A 23208-nucleotide genomic window follows, 5' to 3' on the forward strand; every position below is an offset into this window, starting at 1 on the left:
CATAAAAAAATTGGGGAATATATATACATACATATATATATATATATATATATATATATATATATATATATATATATATATATATATATATATATATATATATATATATATATATATATATATATATATATATATATATATATATATATATATATATATATATATATATATATATATATATATATATATATATTTATATATATATATATATACATATATATATATATATATATATATACATATATATATACATATATATATACATATATATATATATATATATAAATATATATATATATAAATATATATATATATATATATATATATATATATATATATATATATATATATATATATATATATATATATATATATATATATATTGTATAGAATGACCTAAATATCGATAGATTTTATGCTGACGGTAACTTTAAAACACTATTAGCGAATATGAATTGGAATTAAAAATAACCCAATGTAATAGTACATGTAATAGTACATAATGGTAAATGAAGTGTCGCGGCAGTGACTGGTATGGTGTTAAACTTACATATCTAGGTGTTGGATTGCTTGGGTGAGAAAGCCAGTGATTGCTAGCCTGCACACTCCACAGTGTGAGGCTTGTTAGCTGGGAAGTACAAGCCAACAAGCCACTAATTCCGAAAGCAGTAGTGGAGCCTCGGGTTTATTTTTGGCAGCTGCGACACGGTTGGTGTAAGGTAATGCCTCACCTTATGGCCTATCAGCTGTGAGGTGTGAGAACATGTAACATGGGCAAGATAATGATTTTCTCAACCTGTTGCTCAGTGTATGTGCCTTGTTTTCCGAGATACAATCATTCAATCGTCTATCCGAATATTAATTCATTTATTTATTTACTTCTATCTCTACTTAAAACTTACTTTGAATATCATTATTCTTTACAATAAGTTCACATTTTTTAAAAGTTATTCTGTTGATAATAATATACTGCTGGGCATTAAATGCAGTTAAGCACAATATACCACATGCAACTACTTGTTTTTTCTAATTTTCTGAAATTGCTTTTTTAGCAACAATTGCCGCATCTTCAGCTTTAACAACAGAAGTGGTCACAACAACCGATGTTTCAATAAGCGGCTCTACATTTGCAATCGCAACAACTGCCAAGTATCAAACAAGCACGAATTCTGAAAGCTCTGCGACTTTTTTGACTATGCAATCAACATTAAAAACTTCCACATTTAGAACATTAGACTCATCTGTGCTAACATCAGACGTTTATATGTCAAGCACACCTGAATCATCTGTACAAACAACAGGAGTTTACACATCCATTACAACAGAATCACCTGTACTAACAGCAGACTTGTACACATCTAGTACAACTATATTACCTGTCTCAACATTGGAAGTGTATACATCAAGCACACTTGAATCAACAGTGGAGACAACAGAAGTTTACACAAACGCTCCACCTGAATCAACTGTGCCAACAACAGAATTGTTTACATTCACTACATCTGAATCAACCGTGCCAACAACAGAAGTGTACATATCCCGTACACCTGAATCAACTGTGCCAACAACAGAATTGTTTACATTCACTACATCTGAATCAACCGTGCCAACAACAGAAGTTCACACATCCAGCACACCTGAATTACCTTTTCAAAGTAAAGAAGTTCTCACATCCACTACACCTGAATCAACTATGCCAACAACAGAAGTTCCCACATCCACTACACCTGAATCAACTATGCCAACAACAGAAGTTCCCACATCCACTACACCTGAATCGTCTGCGCAAAAAACTTACGTTCCCACATTCAGTACAACTGTATCTATTACGCCAACAACAGAAGTTCCCACATCCACTTCACCTGAAGCATGTAATGCTACTCACTATGGTCTGAACTGTGCCAACACATGCATCTGTCACCTAAACAACACAGTTGATTGCAATGACACCACAGGAGAATGTTTGTGTGCAGCAGGTTGGAATGGCACCACTTGTGATGAAGATGTGGATGAATGTCTAAATATCAACTACTGTCTTGAAGCTAATGAAATCTGTTTTAACTTGAATGGATCTGCTGAATGTCTATGTGACTTTGGGTTTCAAAGATCCTTATTTAACTACAGTTGTGAAGGTATTGCTTTTTAGTTGTTTTGACTTTGTTTTAGTTTTTTGCACCAATTGGTATTATATATATATATATATATATATATATATATATATATATATATATATATATATATATATATATATATATATATATATATATATATATATATATATATATATCAACCAATGCATTTGTAACATGAGCAAAACAATAGACTGTGACAATGTAAATGGGTCTTGCTCATGTATAGCTGGATGGAGTGGCGCATCCTGCAATCAAAGTAAATTTTTCTAATTTTCTTAATTTTCACAGTATAGGTTTATAATTTTATATAACAATATATTGGTAAAGTCAGATTAAACTGTTTATTATTATTTCTTCATATATTTTTTCATTAATGCAATGAAAGCTTTTTTTAGCATCCATATTTTAATACTGTATGTTATTAATTTTATATAATTCATAATTTTTAAATTTAGGTACATAGTTTTAATATCAGAATGCTTTGTTTAATAATAAGTCATTTATATTGTTTACAGCTTGTAGTGCATCATCATATGGCCCAAACTGCAAAAGCAAATGTACTTGTGTTTTCAACAACACAGCTGATTGTAATGATACATCTGGAGCTTGTTTATGTAAAAGTGGCTGGAATGGTACAAACTGTGAGTTAGATATAAATGAATGTCTAAATAAAAGCTACTGTCTTGGTGTACATGAAGAATGTAACAACTTGCAAGGCTCAGCTGAATGTCGATGTGAACTAGGATTTGATAACAGAACTGGTGTTTGTCAAGGTAACTTATTTCTTATTATAGAAGTTTATAAAAGTGATATTTTTCATTGCTACGTTTATTATAATTTTTTTCTTTTTAAGAAACTAATTTTTTTTTACATGCATAACAATTTTATCTAAAATTGTTCGAATCATCAATTTAAAAAAAAAATGTATCTATTGACAGTTTAAATATTAGTGACATAGCTCAAATAATATAATATTAAAAAACTTTCTAAACAATCTTTCATAGGTTTTCCACAAATTATTTTAGATCTATATTTCTTCAAAATGGGTTGGAATAATAAATTGAAAGGTTGAGGGGGGTGCAAATTGAAAGTTTGAGGGGGGGTGCAAATCGAAATCTTGAGGAGGGGGGTGCAAATCAAAAGTTTGAGGGGGACGCAAATCAAAATCTTGAGGGGGGGGGGGGTGGGGGTGCAAATCAAAAAATTTGTCCCCGGGCGCCGGGAAGGGTCGCTACGCCTCTGTTAAAGTGTAACTTGTTTCTTTATAATAGCATGTAACACAACATCATATGGCTTCTACTGTGGGAACAAGTGTTCTTGTGTCATGAACAACACAATAGACTGTAATGACACAACAGGGTCATGTCTGAGTGCATCAGGATGGACTGGTACAAAATGTGATACAGATATCAATGAATGCTTGAGTACCAGCTACTGTGTCGGTTTTCATGAAAAATGTTACAATTTAAATGGGTCTGCTGAGTGCAAATGTTTGCCTGGCTATGAAAAAAATAATGGAACTTGTCAAGGTAAACTATAATTAGCTAATATTTTCAGATCATGTATATTCTGTTATGTAATCTCAATTGTAGAAAATAAATGATATTCTGATGAATTTATGTAAATACATTTACTACTAAGCTTTGAAAATGTAGTTATATATGCATTCTCATTGGTTTTTTAATAGCTTTAATCAAATATTTTTTTTAATTAACAATTATTTTTAGTCAATTACCTGTATGTTTTAAACAATCTATTTATGTTTATTATGATACATATTTAATCTTGTATTTGGTAAATTTTTATCGGATAGAAAAGACTAAAAATTTTTTTAAAAATGTAAAATTAAGAAAAATAAGTATGTCTTTTCTATTCTCCAAAAGTATGCAACAAAACACACTATGGCTTGGATTGTTCTTTGAAATGTGTCTGTGTCATGGAAAACACCATATATTGTAATGGAAGATCTGGTGCTTGTTTATGTTCTCCTGGATGGAATGGAACCAATTGTGAAAAAGATATAAATGAATGTGATAATATAAATTATTGCACTGAAGTACATGCAAGCTGTTTTAATTTAAATGGGTCTGCAGAATGTAGATGTGATAATGGTTATCGAAAGCTTTCCAGTGGAAAATGTCAAGGTAAAGATGCACTCCTATGTTAAGAAGTAAAGCACACTCTCTAACCTTATCAAACATAGGCAAGGTGAAGTAGAATTCACTTGTTTTAGTTATCTCTGCATATTAAAGTATAGTATTTACAAATAGTGTGATAAGTAAACTAGTAAACTAATTAATATTTCAGAGGGATAAAAATGTAGACAAAATAACACAGTTCATACAATTTAAAAATTTATTTTAATAACATATAATGTTAACTGCCCACATTTTATACTTTTTATTTACTTTTTTTCCTAGCTTTATGTCCTAATTGTACAGAAGCAGAAGTTTGCTTTGATGAAACAGCTGATAAATGGATCTGTAGGTAAGATAAACATTACGTGTGTTGCTTAATAACAACAATCAAAATAAAAACAAATTTCTACAAAGGGATAAAAAATGTATTGAAACGTATTTTAAAAATCAAAAACAACACTGGTCATTATTTAGGTGCATTTACAATTGTTTTTTTTTTTTTTGTTTTTAGATTTAATGATTCATGTAAGTAAAACCTCTTATTACAGTTTGAACAAATTATCAAAAGTAAAGATTTTTTTTACTAATGAAACTATTATCATCCAGACATAACGTCTGTTGAAATCTCCAAACATAAAACACTAGTTATCATGGACAGGCAATTCAATATTTTCTTGGTAGTTATACAATATGCCTCGAATTGCTATGATAAAGTGTCTAAAAACATCATATTTTTCTTCTATTCATAACTTTAAATTAGGTATCTATCCCTATGGTCGTGTCCAAAAGGATCAATCATTGCCAAAAAATAAAGAACTGGCATCAGCTAACTTATACATTGAAGATTTCATCCCATATCAGCTAAAGTTAATTAGCTCTGTTTGGGTATGTAAGTTTAATGAAATTATTATATTATTATTATATTATTATTATCAATTGAAATATATATTTTACTCATTCAGACATTACTTATTCATGTCAGTCAATATCTTCACCCTTTTTATGCTATATGGGTTTCTGTTAAATTATTTTTTTAAACAGATAACAGTTAATGGCCTTATAAGCTTTGATGAAGAGTATTCCAGTTTTAATCCACAAAAGTTGCCAGTGTTAGACACAAACTTAAATCAGCACAATGTGTTGGCTGCATACTGGACTGATCTTGATGTTAACGAGGATGATAATTGTGAAGTTTACTATCAGGTAATTTATATCATTCCAGTATTGAGAAATATACTTTTTATTTATTATTTTAATTCATTATGAAATTTATCTAATATCATCTAATCAAATTAATTGTATATTTTTTTTCTTATGTTGAAAATTTTTAAAAGTTTAATAATTGTAAACTTAACCATGATCACACAGTTAAATCTATTTTTTCAGATGTATGATTTGTATTCTAATAACACTTTGGGCACAGCTGTTTTTACCAAAGCCAATGCAGATGTTATGGCTCTCACAGAAAATAAAAGCTACAATGCTACAACAGTAATTGTGGTTACATGGGTTAATGTACCAGCACATGGAAGTGTGGATGAGGTATTTTGATTTTAGCACACCTTCCTTTTTTATGTCTAAATGAATGTTCTATTTTATTGCAAATTAGAGTATTGCTTTGCATATATGTGGCTATATAGAATGCAATATGGGATGGGCACAAAAACAATTATTATCTGCTATTGTAACTATTATTGGCCAATTCCCTACACCCAATACATTGCGTGTCATTGTTACATGTCGTTAAACATTTGTTTTTATGCAACAAAATCTGAAATCATATTACATTGAATGTTTTTCTTGTTTCTTCATAGCGTGTCTCATTCCAATGTGTCATAATATCAGATGGACATACAACATATGCCATATACATCTACATCCAAGGTGCTATGAAATTCAAACCCTTATCAGCCAGAAATGTTGAAGTCGGTTGGGCAAATTTTAGCTTTGATACCTCACTTACAAGTTACTACAGATTTGATACAGTTTTGGGGAACACTGGTAAATAGTCTATAGTACTAAAACTCAAGATAAGTAGTAGTAAATGAGCTTTGATTTTATAAAACTGGTCTATATTGATTTCATGAAAAGCACTAAATTTTTTAGACTAGAATACAATATTGTTTTTGGATTAAAATTTTTTGTGTTTTGTTACAACAGGAAAACCTGGTCTTTGGATTTTTAAAGTTGGAGAAAACAAAAATTTTAAGATGATGTGCCGTACATGGTTTATCTCTAATCAAGGAGAACTGCCTAGTAAAAAATGTCTTTAAAACTATTAATTTACACAAAAAAAATTATATTTTAAGCACATGACATCATTGTCTGTTCAGTTAATTCAAATATATGATTCAAATGTTTTGAAATTATAATAAATGTTAAAAATCCTTTATGAGCAGCTATAGATCTCTGGAACAAAAACCTACTGCCAGCCTGCCCTTGTAATGAAGTTGCTGCCAAAAGTAGCCCAATCTGGGTTCCTAGCAGTCTAGCCTATTCGGATAGAAACTGCTTTGATCTATTACCATTTTATGGAGAATATGGAAGGGTATGGCACTAATATTTGACCTCAATTACCAAAACATTTTTTTCTGTCTTCTATACAAGCTGAAAAACTATTTTCTTTGATTTTCTTTTCTTCAGAGATGCTGCTACAAAGCTGATGAAAGTTCAAGTTTTTTTAATACAATCCCACAAGCTGGAAGTCTTCTGAGATATAATTCTTTCATTTACAAAGAACACGATCAGTTGGATGAAGACCCTAAAGACTGGTGCTGTACTAAGTCAAATTTGTGTGACCTGTACTATACTTTAAGACCAATTTTCTCATGCAATGGGAGTAACTGGGCTAGTAGTAAGATTATACATTTTGTAAAGAATTTTAAGCTTAACATTTATTGTACTTGTTTTGCGTTTTCTAAGGTGAAACTAAAATAAGAAAAAATTTATTTAAACTGAATTAAAAATCTGTCAGTTATTTCTTTGCATATTAACAATTTAATTATCTTAGCTCCAATATTCAGAAATAATTTAATTTTTTTGTCATTAAAATAAATATTAAAAACAGGCAAACTGCTCTTGACTATAGTTACATATTGTTTAGCTTTATTTATTTAAACCACTACTACACTTCTTATAACACAGTAAGGAAAATAATTACAAAAAACAAATGCACTTCATTACAAATACTTTTCATAGGTTTCTTGTTTGGAGACCCCCACATAATAACCCTGGACCAAAGATCATTCATATTCAATGGACTGGGAGAATATCACTTAGTGCAAATAATAGGAGCTACAAACCAGCATTTTAAATTGCAGGTAATATAAGTATATTTTGCTTTTGTTTTAAGACTAAGAGCATTAAAGAAACTATATGTAATTAATTTTTTACTTTCTCGTATATACGAAGTATAGAGAAAGTATTGTAATCGCGCAAAAAAATCTCTTCAAATTTTAACAATTTTCACCGTATTACATCTCGGTCCTTCATCACATCCAAAGTATAGAGGACTTATTTTAATCGGGCAAAAATTATCAATCCAGATTTATCAAAATTAAGAAGTTTTATGCGTAATCCATTCTGAAAAACTGGGCTTTGCAATCCTGTCCGTATGTCTGTGTGTCTGTCTGTGTATCTGTGTGTGTGTGCGTGTAAACACGATAACTTGAGTACCGTTACAGTTAGGTTGATGAAATTTCATATATAAGTATTTTATCAAAATCGTAGATCCGTATCAACTTTTGAGCGATTTCCGATAACCGGAAGTGGTACTTTTTCTACTTTGAATTTTTCAAAAGCATATAACTTGAGTACTATTTCAGAGAGATAAATGAAATTTCACATGTGAGTAAAAGATCTAATTTTCTACCTTCTGTTAAATTTTGAGTTATTTCCGTTGACCGGAAGTAGTAATTTACGCTACTTCCGATTTCTCAAAAAACTAATGTAAATTTTTTAAGTACTAATAATATTGCGCACTATTATGCACTTTTTTATTTGGCGTTCACTTGGTGTGCAATTCTTTTGTCTACGAGATTTTATTCTATTTTTAAAACTTTAAGTATTTAAAATGGATTAAAAATCATGTCTATAGCCCGAGTTCCCATCCCCTGTTGTTTTATATTAGAATATTCGAGAAAGTTTAGGGGAGATCACTCCCGGTTTATTTTTAAAGATTTTTATATATCATATCAAAAAACAATTATAAATATAATATACACATTATAAATATTAACTATAAATTTAAATATTGGCTAAATTTTAATGTTTATGATAGAAATTAATGTATCAATTAACATTTGAATAAGCAACTTGTTTTATAATTCATTAGGGTAGAACCTGTCGTGCATTAAACAGTAATGGCAATGAAACTCTAGCCACAGTCTGGTGTGCTCTATCAATGACGAGTGGTGATGAAAATTCACTCAGAGTAGAAATCAGCCCTTCAAGGAAAAGTAAGAATAAATGTTAAATATTCTTTAATCATGTTTAAACAATATAGTAATGTAATACTAAAATCAGATTTTATTGAAACTACAATATATAGGCCTATAGTTTGACCTTTTTTTATTTTTATTCAGTAGCTGTGTATATTAAAAGAGTTTCAAATTTCAAATTGAGTATGCCTACTTCTAAAATTTGAGTCGTAGATAGATAATTATTTATTTAATTTTAAAAATGATGTATGGAATATTGAATGTTGCTCTTTCTGTATATATATATATATATATATATATATATATATATATATATATATATATATATATATATATATATATATATATATATATATATATATATTCAGTTACCCTGGGTTTCTCCTGAGGGTTGTTGAAACTTTCAGTAAGCTCACTTGAAAATTCCAGAGGTGGGGCAATTGAAACTTTCAGGAGGGGGGGTGTCACTTTCAGGTTGGGGGAGGGAGGTTTTGAAACTTCCAGGGTGGGGGAGAAGTGATTTGAAACTTCCATGGTGCGGGAAAGGCCTTTGAAACTTCCAGGGGGTCACATAAAACTTCCAGGGTGGGGGAGGGGGCATTTGAAACTTCCAGGGGAGGGGGAGTCACTTAAAACTTCCAGGGGTGTGCAGCACTTTAAATTTCAGGGGTGAGTGTGGACACTTGAAACTTCCAATGAGGTTACTTGATAATTTCAGGGGGGGGGGTCACTTTAAACTTCAAGAGATGGGGCTATTAAACTTCCAGGGGGGGTCAAATGAAACTTCCAGTGAAGTCCCTTGAAACTTCCATTGGGGGGGGGGGGGAGGTCACTTGAAACTTCCAGGAGCAGACACTTGTTATAGTATACTTTTTCTATTTTAGCTTGTACATGGGCAGGGTAAAATGTTAAAGTAATAATTGATGTATGGTATGCTGTGGTGTAAAGTGAGTCATTGGCAACAGCACTAAATAAAATGTAATAACCAGGCCCAATAACTACATGAGAATTCATTGCACACAGTTTACTGCCTGTAATTAAATTATAAATTACTTACAAAAAAACAAGGTAGATTATAAGATTAGGTAATGAATTTATCAAACTTGAAATTACATTGATAATTAAAATATGAGTTCAAATTAATACAGTAAATGAAAAAACATATGTAAGCTCATGTTAACTGTTCCCAATGGGCTCAATCTGCAGTGCTAAAACCAGTTGTAAACATGTAGCAGAGCTAGTAAAAACTACACAAGGGTTTGCTGAGGCGTCAGTTCACATAATTAGAGAAATAGTTGGTGGCGGCCACATCTAGAATATCAGTATGATACCTTTACTGTCAAAGGTCCTCTCTTCCCCCTTCCCCCCAGGAGAGACGCCTGAAAACAAAAACACTGCTACTTTCTGTAAAGTGAATGCATTAAAGAAGAAATATTGTTAATTTAAATATTTAAATAATATAATATTACTAATTTTATTATTTTTTTTCAGTTATGATAATATATGCTAATAAAAGAGATTATACAACAGAATACTTAAGTAACCCTAATTTTTTTACATTTGATAATAAAATGATATTAAGAAAACAAAATGGAGCTTTAGAAGTGTCTCTTCCAGAAAGTAAGTTGCTTTTAATTTATATAATTGGAAATTATTTTAATAACATTGCAAGTTCAAACATTTACTACTTCTGAAATCAATATTACCATGAATTAGAGAGTGATGTATATGTAGATGTAGAAGGTGTAGATGTAGATATAGATGTAAATATATTAGTAGATGTGGATATGGATATGGATGTAGACAATACTTAATACTGTGTCTATTTATAAAATTAATTTCAACATCTATTGCAGGTATTGGGATGACTGTTACTCTGGTAAATGAATTACTAGAATTTTCCCTCACGCTAGACAAAAAATATCAGAAAATGACCACTGGTCTTTTAGGCAATTTTAATGGAGACAAAACTGATGATTTTATTTGCCCAAATGGAACACAACTCTCTGATGATTCAAGTGAAAAACAATTATATGAGTATGGCAAGTTATGTAAGTATAAAATACATTTTGTATATTTTAAAATACCATTAGTTACTAGCTCTGAACTTCTTTTAATATGATTTACATTTATTTTCTCATTTTTTAATTTTATTTTGTGTATGAATGTACTGCTCTATGTTTAATAAGATAAAATGTAACAAAATATCATGTATTTATTTAACTCTTAAAAACTATATATATTTTCACAGCATAGCAAAATAATATTTTTTTCAACAAGAAAAGTCATAAGTAGCAACATCAATAAAAATTATTTAGCCCTTTTTAAAAAAAATAAATAAAAAATATAAAACAACATAAAAATATATACAAATAATTTTGTACAAATTGCCCATTGATTTTTTTTTTATTTTCAGGGGCGATAACTCAGAATGAAAGTTTATTCCAGTACAGCTATGGACAAAGCACAAGTACTTTTTCTAACCCTAATTTCACACCATTATTTTATGATGAACAAAATCCTACAACAATAGCAGAAGCTGAAAAGATTTGTAATGGTTCAGGAAATCTTCCTTGTATTTTTAACTTCATTGCTACACAGAATGAAAAAATTGCTGAAATTTCTTTAAAGTCTTCAGTTCAGTTTGAAAAAGTTTCAGTTAGCACAGGTAAATGCAAAAACCACAACACAAGATTATAATTTTTAAGTTTCTGATTCCAAACACATTTAAATGCATTTAAGTTTTGTTGAAATTTATAAAAAATAGAAACATAACACTTAAGGTTTTGCTGATTTTATCCAAGAAAAAAACTTATTATTATTTTGTCAAAAGCATTCTGCTAACATTGAAATATATAAAGAGAAATAAAGATAAAAATTATAATTTAAATTGCAAAATTTTTAAAAAAGGTAACTTTATTTACACTTTAATAAAAATTTGTTAATATGAAAACGCTCATGAATATTTCGCACTATTTTAATCTTCAGCAAACCAAGCCCCATATATTATTGTCAATACAACACATGTTAGGGTTACTGTGAATCAATCTTTCAGCCTAACTCTAACAGCTTTTGATCCTGATGGTCAAGATGTTACTGTTGTTTTAATGACCAATGCTAATTACACTTTTAAAACTATTAATAAGAGAGACACATCAAAAGCTATTGCATCAACTTATTCAATTGTATTGTCTGACACTGAAACTCAGATCTTGTAAGCATACTTTATATTATAATAAATGTCTACATGTAATAATACACTATGTCTTTAAAATTAAATGTTACATACTTTTTCAAAGGGTTTGTTTTGTCTTAATAAACTTAAATTTTCTTTTGCTTAAATCCAGATTCTCATCATCTGATAGTAAAGGACTGCATTCAGAATCAGTAGCAATCAATATTTCTGCATATAGTGGATGTAGTTATTGTGGTACATGTGATGAAGCTAGGCTTACAGCAACATCAAATCCATATTTTTACTGGCAAGCATGTAACTGTAACATTGGATTTGCAGGTTTCTTTTAATTAATTTATATATATAATACTAATAGTTATAAACATAGATTATTTTTATTTTATAATGGTTTATTAATTTTTTTGTTTGAAAATTATTTTAAATATTTTGTTAACTAAGTTAATCTGAGTTTGAAGTTATCACAAAGAAAATAAACGTTGGTCTTTAAATATAAAAAAAATAATCTTTAATCTTACAAGAATATATTTATTGTAACTTTGTGAAATCAAACATTCCCCAAGTAGATCAAAATGAAAACACAATTTGACAGCTTTTTAAATAAGTTTTAGGTACTATTCTCTTGCCATTAGTATAAATATTTAACATCATTAATATTTTGTCTTAAAAAGTGATACTTTTATTTTTTATATTTAATTAAAAATCTATTATTCTGCCTAACCAGGGATGATTTATTTCTGCACGGTTTTGTGTAATGGTAAAATATTCTTATGTGTGTAGTATTCCAACTCTGACTAAATAAAAACTAGAATAGACTTTCAACTGTTAATGCAACCAACAGGTAATGACTGTGAACAAGACAATGATGGCTGTGCTACCAATCCTTGCCCCAGCATGAAAGGTTGTGTAGACATAGCAGCTTCAGAAGAACAAGTCACTGGGCTATCATACACATGTAAAGATTGTCCTATTGGTTATCAACTGAATTCTAAAAAAACCAAGTGTGAAGGTTGGTTTTTTGTAATTATTTAAGTTATATTTATCTAAAATAGTTAGAGTTCCATTGTATTTGTTGTTTGATTATTTCTTTAATATTTTAACCTCTCATGTTATGTTTGTTCAAAGATGTTGATGAATGTAAGATAACCCCACCTTGTGGTGCATATGCTGTATGTGAGAATAATTACGGCAGTTTTGTTTGTAACGGCCCAAAAGGCTTCAGAAAATCTGGATCAGTCAATTGTGTTGGTAAGTATTAAACATTTTAATGTGTAGCTATATTTGTCCTACTACATTAGATTAAAACTATATTGTTTAAATATTTACACTGATAATAATATCTTTTATTTATTTTACATAATACAAAAAATCTTTATTAAGCTTAAAAACATTAAATTGTTTGTAAGTAAATTTTAATAATATACCCACAGACATCAACGAATGCTCAGAGAAATTACATGAGTGTGATCAAATATGTGTTAACAACTTAGGCAGTTATGATTGCAGATGTTACCCAGGATTTGCTAGGACTGATGGCAAATGTGAACTGACAGAAAAGGGTATCTTAAAAAATAACTAACTTTATTAATAAGTTGTGTTTATAATAATGTATTAAATGATTTCTTCTGTTTTACTATCTTAAATGTTTCTATTTGATTATGAAGTATTAATAATAGCAAACATCTATTTTTCCATTGATAGACCCATGTACATTAATTAACAAGTCTTGTGAATACAATTGTCGAAATGGCAGCAATGGAGCAGAATGTTTTTGTGCATCAGGGTACAAATTAAAAGCAAACAACTATTCTTGTGAAGGTATTTTATTTTTTTCAAAGTATACATGCATGACATCAATATGAATCACTAATTTTTTTAAAAACTTTAACATACCCTGTGATGATATATTACTTTTGTTTAATTTTATCTCAGATATAGATGAATGCAAAGAGAAAATCTGTTCACAAATTTGTATCAACACAAATGGAAGTTTCAGTTGTTCATGTTACTCTGGATATACTCTCAACAAGAATGATTTGCGATCTTGTGACAGTATGTAATTATAACAATTTAAACATATGATATTTAGGCCTACAGCTTTGTTAGAAATGTTTCACCAGAAATGCACAATTTACAATAATTTTAAAATTAATTATGTAGTATTTAAATGGTACTTTTTACTAACATTTTTTTCAGCTAGTGTGTTATCTTCTATAAAAAATAGAACAGAAATATTTAATTAAACATCCATTTAGTGTTGTTTTAACCAATAAACCTCAATAAATATCTATCTTATCCAAAAAGGGTCCTCACTACTTATCCAAAATTGTCAGTGTTTTCATTTTTATTGTACTTTTAATAAAAGCAAGATATGAATTTTGTATTTCCCTGCAGAAGTAGAAAGTACATTAGAGAGTAGTAATTTTTCCATTTGATTTCCTTATCAAATGGAAATACTAACAACCGTTAATGAGAGGATTTTTTGGTTTAGTAAAAGAATATGTTATTCAACTTAAAGTACATTTACTTTTTATGACACTCATTAAATAACTTATTTTTTTAAATACTTAAATTTAATGAATTAATGTGAACATTATTTTAAAAAGCTAAATTCATTTTTATTTTCAATGACTTGGGCGAACAATTTTTTAACTAGAGGTTTTTAACAGTATTTAATAAATTATTCACTTGTCAAGCCTAAATATTTAAATTTGCAACTAGTTTATTTCACTTCTTTTTGATCAGTTTTATTTTGTTTCCAGCATGTCAAGGCAACACCTATGGTTACAACTGTAGCAATACATGCCAGTGTAAAGGACGGGCTGTAAGATGTGACAATGTTAAAGGCTGTATCTGTCAAAGCAATTGGAAAGGAGAAACATGTGAAATAGATGTGGATGAATGTGCTATAAAACCTGATGTCTGTCCTGCGGATCATAAATGTATAAATACAGAAGGCTCTTATACTTGTGACTGTCCTGTGGGTTATGAAGATATAAATGGAACATGCATTAGTGAGTTACTTTTTTTTTCCAATATTTTATAATATATTTTCAGTTGCAATGTTTTATGCATTGATATTCAGTTTCCATAAATTGCTTTAATTAGTTATTCAAATGATTTTAGTCATGTATATTTATATTTAAATCAGAAATAAAATAGAATATTGAGAAATTTACTTCTTTTCTATTCATTAGTAATAGGCTAACAGTTATCCGTTATACCATTGTTGTGTTGTATTTTAAAATACAAAATTATTTAACTATTAAAATTGTTTAAATAAAATTAAAATACATTGTGCTGCCTAATGTAAGTGGCATTTTTGAATGTGTTGTTTTTACCCCAAATTTGTTTTCTCATAACTGCTGCTGTTGAACTGAAAGGTATAGTATTGCTCTAAATACTAAAATACTAAAAAATGGGAATGCATGGTGTGATAGATTGTAATCACTGACGAGGAGCCACATTGGTTGTTAACAGTCTTTATTTACAGCCATGAGGAAAGAGGAAGGAAGTACAATGCACAAGGGACATCACTCAAGATAACAATATAAATATAATACTAATACAGAAGAGTGAGTTCCCTTGACCTCACAATTATCTCAATCTATTACATCCCTTTACCCTTAGAACACAATAACACATCTCTCAATAGAACAATTGATAGTATCCTAAAATCACCAATTATATTGTAACATGAACACTATGGTAGATTACATCCTTACAAACAATGCACAATATGCTCCAACATAATCAAGATACAAAACAATGATGTCAAAGTCCTTTTGACCTTTAAAATCATAGGTCTAACTTATTTGGGACTTTGATTGTCCTGCTTGACCTTCTCAGTGGCTTTTGATTTGGTGACTCAAGATTCTGACCATCTGGATTCTCTATCTCAGGAGGTCTAGGATTTAAATCATTAACTCCAGAATTTACATTTTCTGACTCCAGACAACTTGGTTCACTCATATCAACAGAACTTGGTTGTGGAACAAACTGAGTTGGTGTGAACTGATCAGATTTGGTGGGATTGACAGATTCACACTTATTATCTGCACAAGTTATTTTTAACTGGTCTGCATGTCTACGGACAATAAGTCCATCATTTGTTTTTACTTTATAAGACACAGGTCCTGTACATTGAACAATTTGACCTGGTATCCATTTTTCCCTTCTCCCATAATTTCTTAGATACACATTATCATTAACTGCAAATTCTCTTTCAATGGATGATTTGTCATGATTTACTTTTTGTGTATGTTGATGTTGGGAAACAGACCTTTGAACAGTTGGATGTAGTAGGTCAAGATGAGTTTTAATTTTCCTACCACATAACAATTCACATGGTGCAACACCTGTTGTTATATGAGGAGTTGTGCGGTATTTGGTTAAGAACCTGTTTACTCTTTCATTGTCACCTTTAGCTTCTTCTGTTTGGTATTTACCTTTGATGTTACCCTTTTAGTTTCTTTAAGTGCTAATGATGTTAGCAAAGTTGTTTGATGATCACATTCCTTCTTACTAATGTATTCTCTTTGAAAGCATTTGAAATTGCCATATCACCATAATCATTTATTAAGTTACAAATACTTTGTTTAGGCAACTCTGACTGATAATGGACTGCATCTTCTCCATCTTTTAGATTATCTTCACAAAGGGTTTTATTTCTTATTTAATATGGCCTTAAGTCATCATTCACAGACTCTTCAGGCCAACCATTCTTACAGTGCTCATATACTTTTATTAAGCACTCATCTTTTTGTGTTTCTCTTTTAATATCATTCACATTTATATTGGAGTTATCCATGATAGTGAAGAGAACAAATACATCTTCTGGTACATAGCTCAGGCTTTGGTTTTTTAAAGGTAATCTACTAAGACTATCTGCACTATTCTCAGATCCAGGTTTGTATTTCAATTCATAATTGTATGCAGTTAGTGTGATAGCCCATCTTTGAATTCTTGGTGAGGCATGCTCAGGTAGGGTTTTGTTTTCTCCAAATAAACCTAGCAATGGTTTATGATCTGTAAAGATGGTGAACTTCCTACCAAACAGAAACTTATGAAATTTCTTAACACCAAAAATGATGCCTAAGCCTTCCCTATCTAACTGAGAATAATTTTTCTCAGCCTGGTTCAAAGATCTACTGGCAAAAGCAATGGGTCTGTCACCCTTCTCATCCATGTGGGACAAGACTGCTCCTACACCATCTGGTGAAGCATCACATGTTAATATAAGTCTTTTCCCTGGGTCATAGTGAGTTAGTAAGGTGTCAGCAGACAAAGCCTCTTTTGCTGTATTAAAAGCAGCTTCTTGTTGTTTACCCCAGTGCCAAGTTGCATTTTTCTGTAGCAGCTTGTACAGTGGTGATAGTTTACCAGACAGATTTCCTATGAACTTTGCATAGTAATTTATCAAGCCCAAAAAAGCTCTTAGTTGTTGGGTATTTTCAGGTTTGGGTGCTTCTTTAATGGCTTTTGTTTTCTCAGGTTGAGGTCTGATACCTTGCTTGCTTAATATATAACCAAGAAAACTAATTTCTGTCAGCATGAATTGACATTTATCTTTGTTTATCTTTAAACCTTTTTCACCAACAATTTTCAATACTTTATCAAGTGTTTTAAGATGTTCAGTGTCATTCTTACCAGTTATGTACACATTGTCAAAGTACACACAAACATTTGGAATGTCCTTAAAAATACTGTCCATGACAGCTTGGAAAATTCCAGGGCTGGATGATATGCCAAAACATAGTCTTTCGTATTGGTAGAGTCCTTTATGTGTGTTTATTGTCGTATAGACTTTTGAATCTGGATGCAGTTCTAGTTGAGTGTAAGCATGACTAAAGTCTAATTCAGTGAATTTGTCTCCTCCTGCCAAATTCAAAGAAATTTCCTCAATGTTAGGAATAGGGTACCTATTTAGCTCTATTTGCTTATTCAGTGTAGTTTTATAATCTCCACAAATTCTTATAGAACCATCCTTCTTTAACACTGGCACAATGGGCGTTGCCCAATCGGAATAGTCTACCTTCTTTATGATGCCATTAGATTCCAATCTACTTAGCTCATTTTCAATTTTATTCCTCATTGCATAAGGTGGAACTCTAGCTTTGCAGTATCTTGGATTTGTGTCTTTAATGCTTATCTTCACTGTTCTATCATTTAGTAAACCTGAATTGCCAAAAACACTTTTATTTTCAGATATTACTTTATCTAGTGAAGTAAGACTAGATTCTTTTCCATTGACCACTGAAAATATACTCTCCCAATTTAACTTAAGATCACTTAACCAGTTCCTACCTAGTAATGGTGGTCCATTTCCTTCAACCACAAGAAGAGGAAGTTTAACACTTTGACCATTATAACTTACATGAACCATACACTCTCCTATTACCGGAACATTGTCACCAGTGTATGTTGTTAGACACTTGTGACATGGCTGTAGAGGCACTGATCCTCCTGTGACAGCGTCAAAATCTTTCTTTGTTATGACTGTTAGAGATGCTCCAGTGTCAAGTTGGAAGCTGATGCTCTTACCGTTGATATAAACTGGTACATTGATGGGAGCATGACTTATTGATTTCACAGAGAACAGGTTGAAATCCGGCTGCGAATCAGTTTGAGCATTTTCACAGGTAGAGTGGTTCATTGGTTGGGTTAGGTAGTCTTGGTGAGAGTTAACATAGTGCTGCCTTTGGTTGCGGTACTGTCTTGACTGGCTAGATTTAGCAACAGACGAAGACTTTGCAAAGCAGGCCTTGGCAATGTGACCTTGCTTACTGCACTTATAACAAGTTGCAGACTTGAACTTGCATCGATGAGATGCATGGGGACCTTTGCATCGATGACATTTTTGATAATTATTACTAGATTTAGATCTAGGCTTTAAACGTGCAGGCTGTTTAGCATAAGTTGGAATGCTCTGATGGGGTTGGTGTTTGTTGACTAACCTGCTGTTTACTGCATGTATCTCTGAAGGCGTTAGAGATTTCGCCGCCTCTGATGACTGCTGGAATGAAGTTGTTAGTTTTATTGCTTTTTCTAATGTTAGATCTGACTCGAGCAGCAACTTTCTTTGAACATCAGGGCTGTTTAGACCTGTCACAAACTTTTCACATAGTCTGTCAGACAGCGTATCGCCGAATTTACAAAATTTACTTAGATGACGTAAAGCAGCAACATATTCTGATATTGACTCGTTTGGTTGACGAGTCCTACTGTCAAATCTAGCTCTACATAGAAACTTTGATGGGGTAGGCGCATGGTGGTCTGTTAGCAATTTGCTCAGCTCGTTAAAGCTCTTGGTAGTTAGACTAGCTGGTGCGCATAAGTCTTTTAGTAGCCTAAATTGTTGAGGCCCTATGACTGTTAACAAAACAGCTCTCTTTCTGGCTTCTATCGTCACGTCGTTAGCTTCAAGGTAAAAGCTTAACCTATCTAGGTAATCTTGAATGATTTCATCATTCGAATCAAATTCTTTTATTTGGCCATACAGCGCCATTATTCTAGAAATACTTAGCTAATAAGCTCTAGCAAACCTCTTTTTTGCGTAAGTAGGTGCTCTTTCTAGTAGATTATTTATCCTTCGTCGCCAATGTGATAGATTGTAATCACTGACGAGGAGCCACATTGGTTGTTAACAGTCTTTATTTACAGCCATGAGGAAAGAGGAAGGAAGTACAATGCACAAGGGACATCACTCAAGATAACAATATAAATATAATACTAATACAGAAGAGTGAGTTCCCTTGACCTCACAATTATCTCAATCTATTACACATGGCCTACATTGTTGAGCACTAGGCTGCTAACCTGCAAGTCTTGAGTTCGAAACCAGTTTCAAGTCAGTATAATGTCCCCAGAGGCGTAGCGAGGGGAGGGACATACATCCCCGGGCGCCGACCTTAGGGCCGCCAAAATGGGTTGGAAAAACAAATTGAAATTTTGAGGGGAGTGCAAATCAAAAGATTGAGGGGGGGGGGCAAATCGAAAAGTTGTCCCTGGGCGCCGGGCAAATTGCTGACCGTGCCTTCCCTTCATATGCCTAGGTCAAGAAATATATGAATTCTACTTCATCGGTGCAATGAATTCTTTACTTTTTTACTTTAAACACGAAAAAACACCTTTCAAACTTGACATTTGTTTTAGTATTTATTGATCAAAACATAAAAAAAAAACTTCCTTTTTAACCAACCAGATATTAACGAGTGTGAAACAAGAAACATTTGTTCTCAAGCATGCATTGATACACCAGGGTCATTTATTTGTGAGTGTAGAGATGGATTTTTAAAGCTTCCTAATGGCACTTGTAAAGGTAACTTTAAGTCTTTATGTATTGTTTCTGTTGTATGTAAACCTGATAATCATTTAATAAATCATTTTAATTAAATGAATATTTAACTAACAAAAACAGTTTTCTTCCCACCAAACAGATATTGATGAATGTGAAATTGACAAATCTGGCTGTAAACAGAAATGTATCAATGTCCCTGGAAGTAGCAACTGTGACTGTTATCCAGGCTACAGGTTAAAAGATGACAGGAAGACTTGTGAAAAACATGGTAACTTATAGCATGCATTGACCTTAAAAATTATGTTCGTAATAATAATATCAAATAATAATAACTTCAAATTGCTATTGTAGCCAACCAATAATAAAATATGAGTCAAAATAATTTTAAAATATGTCAAAGGGCATTTATTACTATAAGCTTTAACATTGTGTACTATTTAATTGATACTGTAGATGTTGATCCATGTGAAAACTTTTACCTGAACTGCAGTCAAGGATGTACTGTATCTAATGAAACAGCACAGTGTTTTTGTGCTATAGGTTACATGCTGAGTAATAACCAGTTTGACTGTCTAGGTAAGCCATGCTGTCTTGTATATATTATATATATTGCATTACAACATTTGATAAAATTACTCATTCTTTTACTCTTTATTAAAGTTGTATAACTTCTGTTTTAGTAGTAAATATCTCATTAAAGAGCATCCTATTGAATGTTTTTTTATTTGTTATGATCTAATAAAGATATAGATGAATGTGCAACACAGAAACTATGCAATGGCACCTGTTTTAACACTCCAGGGTCATACAATTGTTCTTGTCCAGTTGGATATAAACTACAGAATGATAAGAAAACCTGTCAAGGTATTTATGTCTGTATATATAAATATATATATAAATAGATAAATATATATATATATATATATATATATATATATATATATATATATATATATATATATGCGTGTGTATGTATTTGTAAAATTCATAATTTTAATTCATATTATACATATTGCTTAGCCATATTACAAAAAAAAATCTTCTTGCAAATTACATTTTTGTGTTCATTCTTTTCTACAAATAATAAGCTTACTAAAATCTGATGCATATTTATCAATTCTATTAAGAACATATTGTACTATTTTTATTAAACTTGCAATTTAAAACTTGAGATGCTTAAACTTATTTTAGAATGTGATGCCTATCACTGGGGAGAGAACTGTGCCACAGATTGTAACTGCAGCACAAGAGGTACATCAAGATGTGACCCCACGCAAGGATGTCAGTGTAAAGCTGGCTGGGCAGGAACTTGGTGCCAGGATGATATTGATGAATGCTCAAGTCTTGTACCACCATGTCCTGTAACATCAAGTTGTGTCAACACATTTGGCTCTTTTTATTGCCAGTGTAAAGAGGGATATTCATTTGTTAACAATACTTGTACAGGTAGTTATATTTTGTTTATTTATGTGTTCAGGTATTTTAGTTTTGTTATTATTGTAGTAGTTTTATTTATGTTGCAGATTTTTATTGCAGATTTTTTTTTGTAAATCATGTGTGTTGTTCAACACATAAAAACTTATATTTAAACATATAAATCTGTTATTAGATATCAATGAATGTTTGAGTTCCCCATGTGACCAGATCTGCACTAACACACAAGGCAGCTTCCAGTGCTCTTGTTATTCTCAAGGTTTTATTTTTAATGGAACACAATGCAATGGTAGATATATTTGCTTTCATACTTTAATAATTTTAATTTTTTAGCGCAATTTCCATTCTGGAGAATTGCGTTTATTAACCCGTCATTTCTGGATGTATGAATGAATGAATGAATGGATGGATGGATGTGTGTCCGCAGCTTTAAGTCGTATCTCCTCCTCAACGAAGCAATATCGAGGACTAGTTTCAAAAGCAATTATGTTAAGCAAGTTACGAGGATGAACATAGGCCAAAACAATTCCGGGTTTCTTCCATGGGTTTCCCCGAAAAGCCAAAAAACCTCGAAAAAATGCAGTTTTTGGCCCATATCTCGGCAACCAGACCACTTAGCGACTTGAAACATGTACCAATCGATTCCTGCCATAATTTAGAACAATATTGTCGAAGAAAGTTTTCAAAAATATCATTTCGATCGGTCACAAATTTTTTTTTTAATTAATTAAAATTTGGACCGAATTAGTAGGCATTTTTATCCAACCACACCACACGCGTCATCACGTTCAATAGCTGCGCCATCACGTTCAATGGCTGCGACATCATGTGCGGTAGCTTGGCGCGCAATGGTTTTTGTCATGTAAATCTATTGTAAATAAAACATGTAAAATACTGAAAAAAAAATTAATAAAAAACGTTTTAATAACTAACCAATGGTTTTACTAACCCTGCTCTTGATTTACGCTACGACAGAGCTATTTTTAGATAACATAAGGAAATTGCGCTTAAATGTCACTAGACTTTTTAATTAACTTGTTTATTACAAAATGTTCAGTTTACATAAAAAGGTACACTAAAATTTTGATTTAACTTTTGTAATATATTTTCTAATTTAATTCTTTATTTTCAATAGATATAAATGAATGTGCTGTAAAAGAGTTAAATAAATGTGACCAGGAATGTCGAAACACACTTGGTGGATTTGCTTGTGAATGTTACGAAGGATATGAATTAAATGGAACAACTGGAAATACTTGTATTAAGTTTTCAATATATTATACAACTTTTTAAAATTTAAATTGTTTATAATTATTTATCATTGCAAATTCATTTACATGTATACATAATTGTAGTAAAAAATAACATTTTTTAGTAAAAAATAACATTTTGCTTGCCAGATCATGTAATGTTAACAGATATTACATTTTTAAAATCATCTTTAATATGATAATAAAGTATTATTCTTATAATTTGTTGTAAAGAAATTGACATGTAGAAATTGTTTGGTAAAATTTAAGTTAGCAGCCTAAATCAGAAGTGTCCTGCATCAAACAGCTGTCAACAGTTGTGT

General features: G+C 31.0%; 2 protein-coding genes and 1 long non-coding RNA gene across 3 annotated transcripts; all 3 read left to right on the forward strand.

Annotated features, from left to right (window-relative positions):
* Nucleotides 1-770: 770 nt before the first annotated feature.
* Nucleotides 771-11409, forward strand: LOC131932217 (mucin-like protein). Its single transcript, XM_059289089.1, has 19 exons — nt 771-774; nt 1053-2132; nt 2648-2905; nt 3404-3661; nt 4016-4276; nt 4553-4619; nt 4782-4795; nt 5031-5155; nt 5312-5473; nt 5657-5812; nt 6085-6271; nt 6431-6526; nt 6670-6818; nt 6914-7124; nt 7469-7590; nt 8604-8727; nt 10201-10329; nt 10566-10760; nt 11126-11409. Exons 1-19 carry the CDS (start codon nt 771-773, stop codon nt 11407-11409), a joined length of 3882 nt encoding a protein of 1293 aa, XP_059145072.1.
* Nucleotides 11410-12730: 1321 nt separating this feature from the next.
* On the forward strand, nt 12731-15064 carry LOC131932218 (EGF-containing fibulin-like extracellular matrix protein 2). Its single transcript, XM_059289090.1, has 7 exons — nt 12731-12911; nt 13028-13150; nt 13333-13461; nt 13604-13720; nt 13835-13954; nt 14665-14916; nt 15054-15064. The coding sequence occupies exons 1-7, from the start codon at nt 12731-12733 to the stop codon at nt 15062-15064; spliced, it is 933 nt and encodes a 310-aa protein (XP_059145073.1).
* A 5062-nt stretch (nt 15065-20126) lies between these two features.
* LOC131932223 (uncharacterized) lies at nt 20127-20740 on the forward strand. The gene is made up of 3 exons (XR_009384513.1): nt 20127-20222; nt 20341-20469; nt 20655-20740. It is a non-coding gene; the product is annotated as an uncharacterized LOC131932223 (long non-coding RNA).
* Nucleotides 20741-23208: the final 2468 nt, after the last annotated feature.

The sequence above is a fragment of the Physella acuta genome, unplaced genomic scaffold, assembly GCF_028476545.2.
Source record: "Physella acuta isolate Inbredline_101_S28 unplaced genomic scaffold, ASM2847654v3 ptg002114l, whole genome shotgun sequence".
Taxonomy (NCBI): Eukaryota; Metazoa; Mollusca; class Gastropoda; family Physidae; genus Physella; species Physella acuta.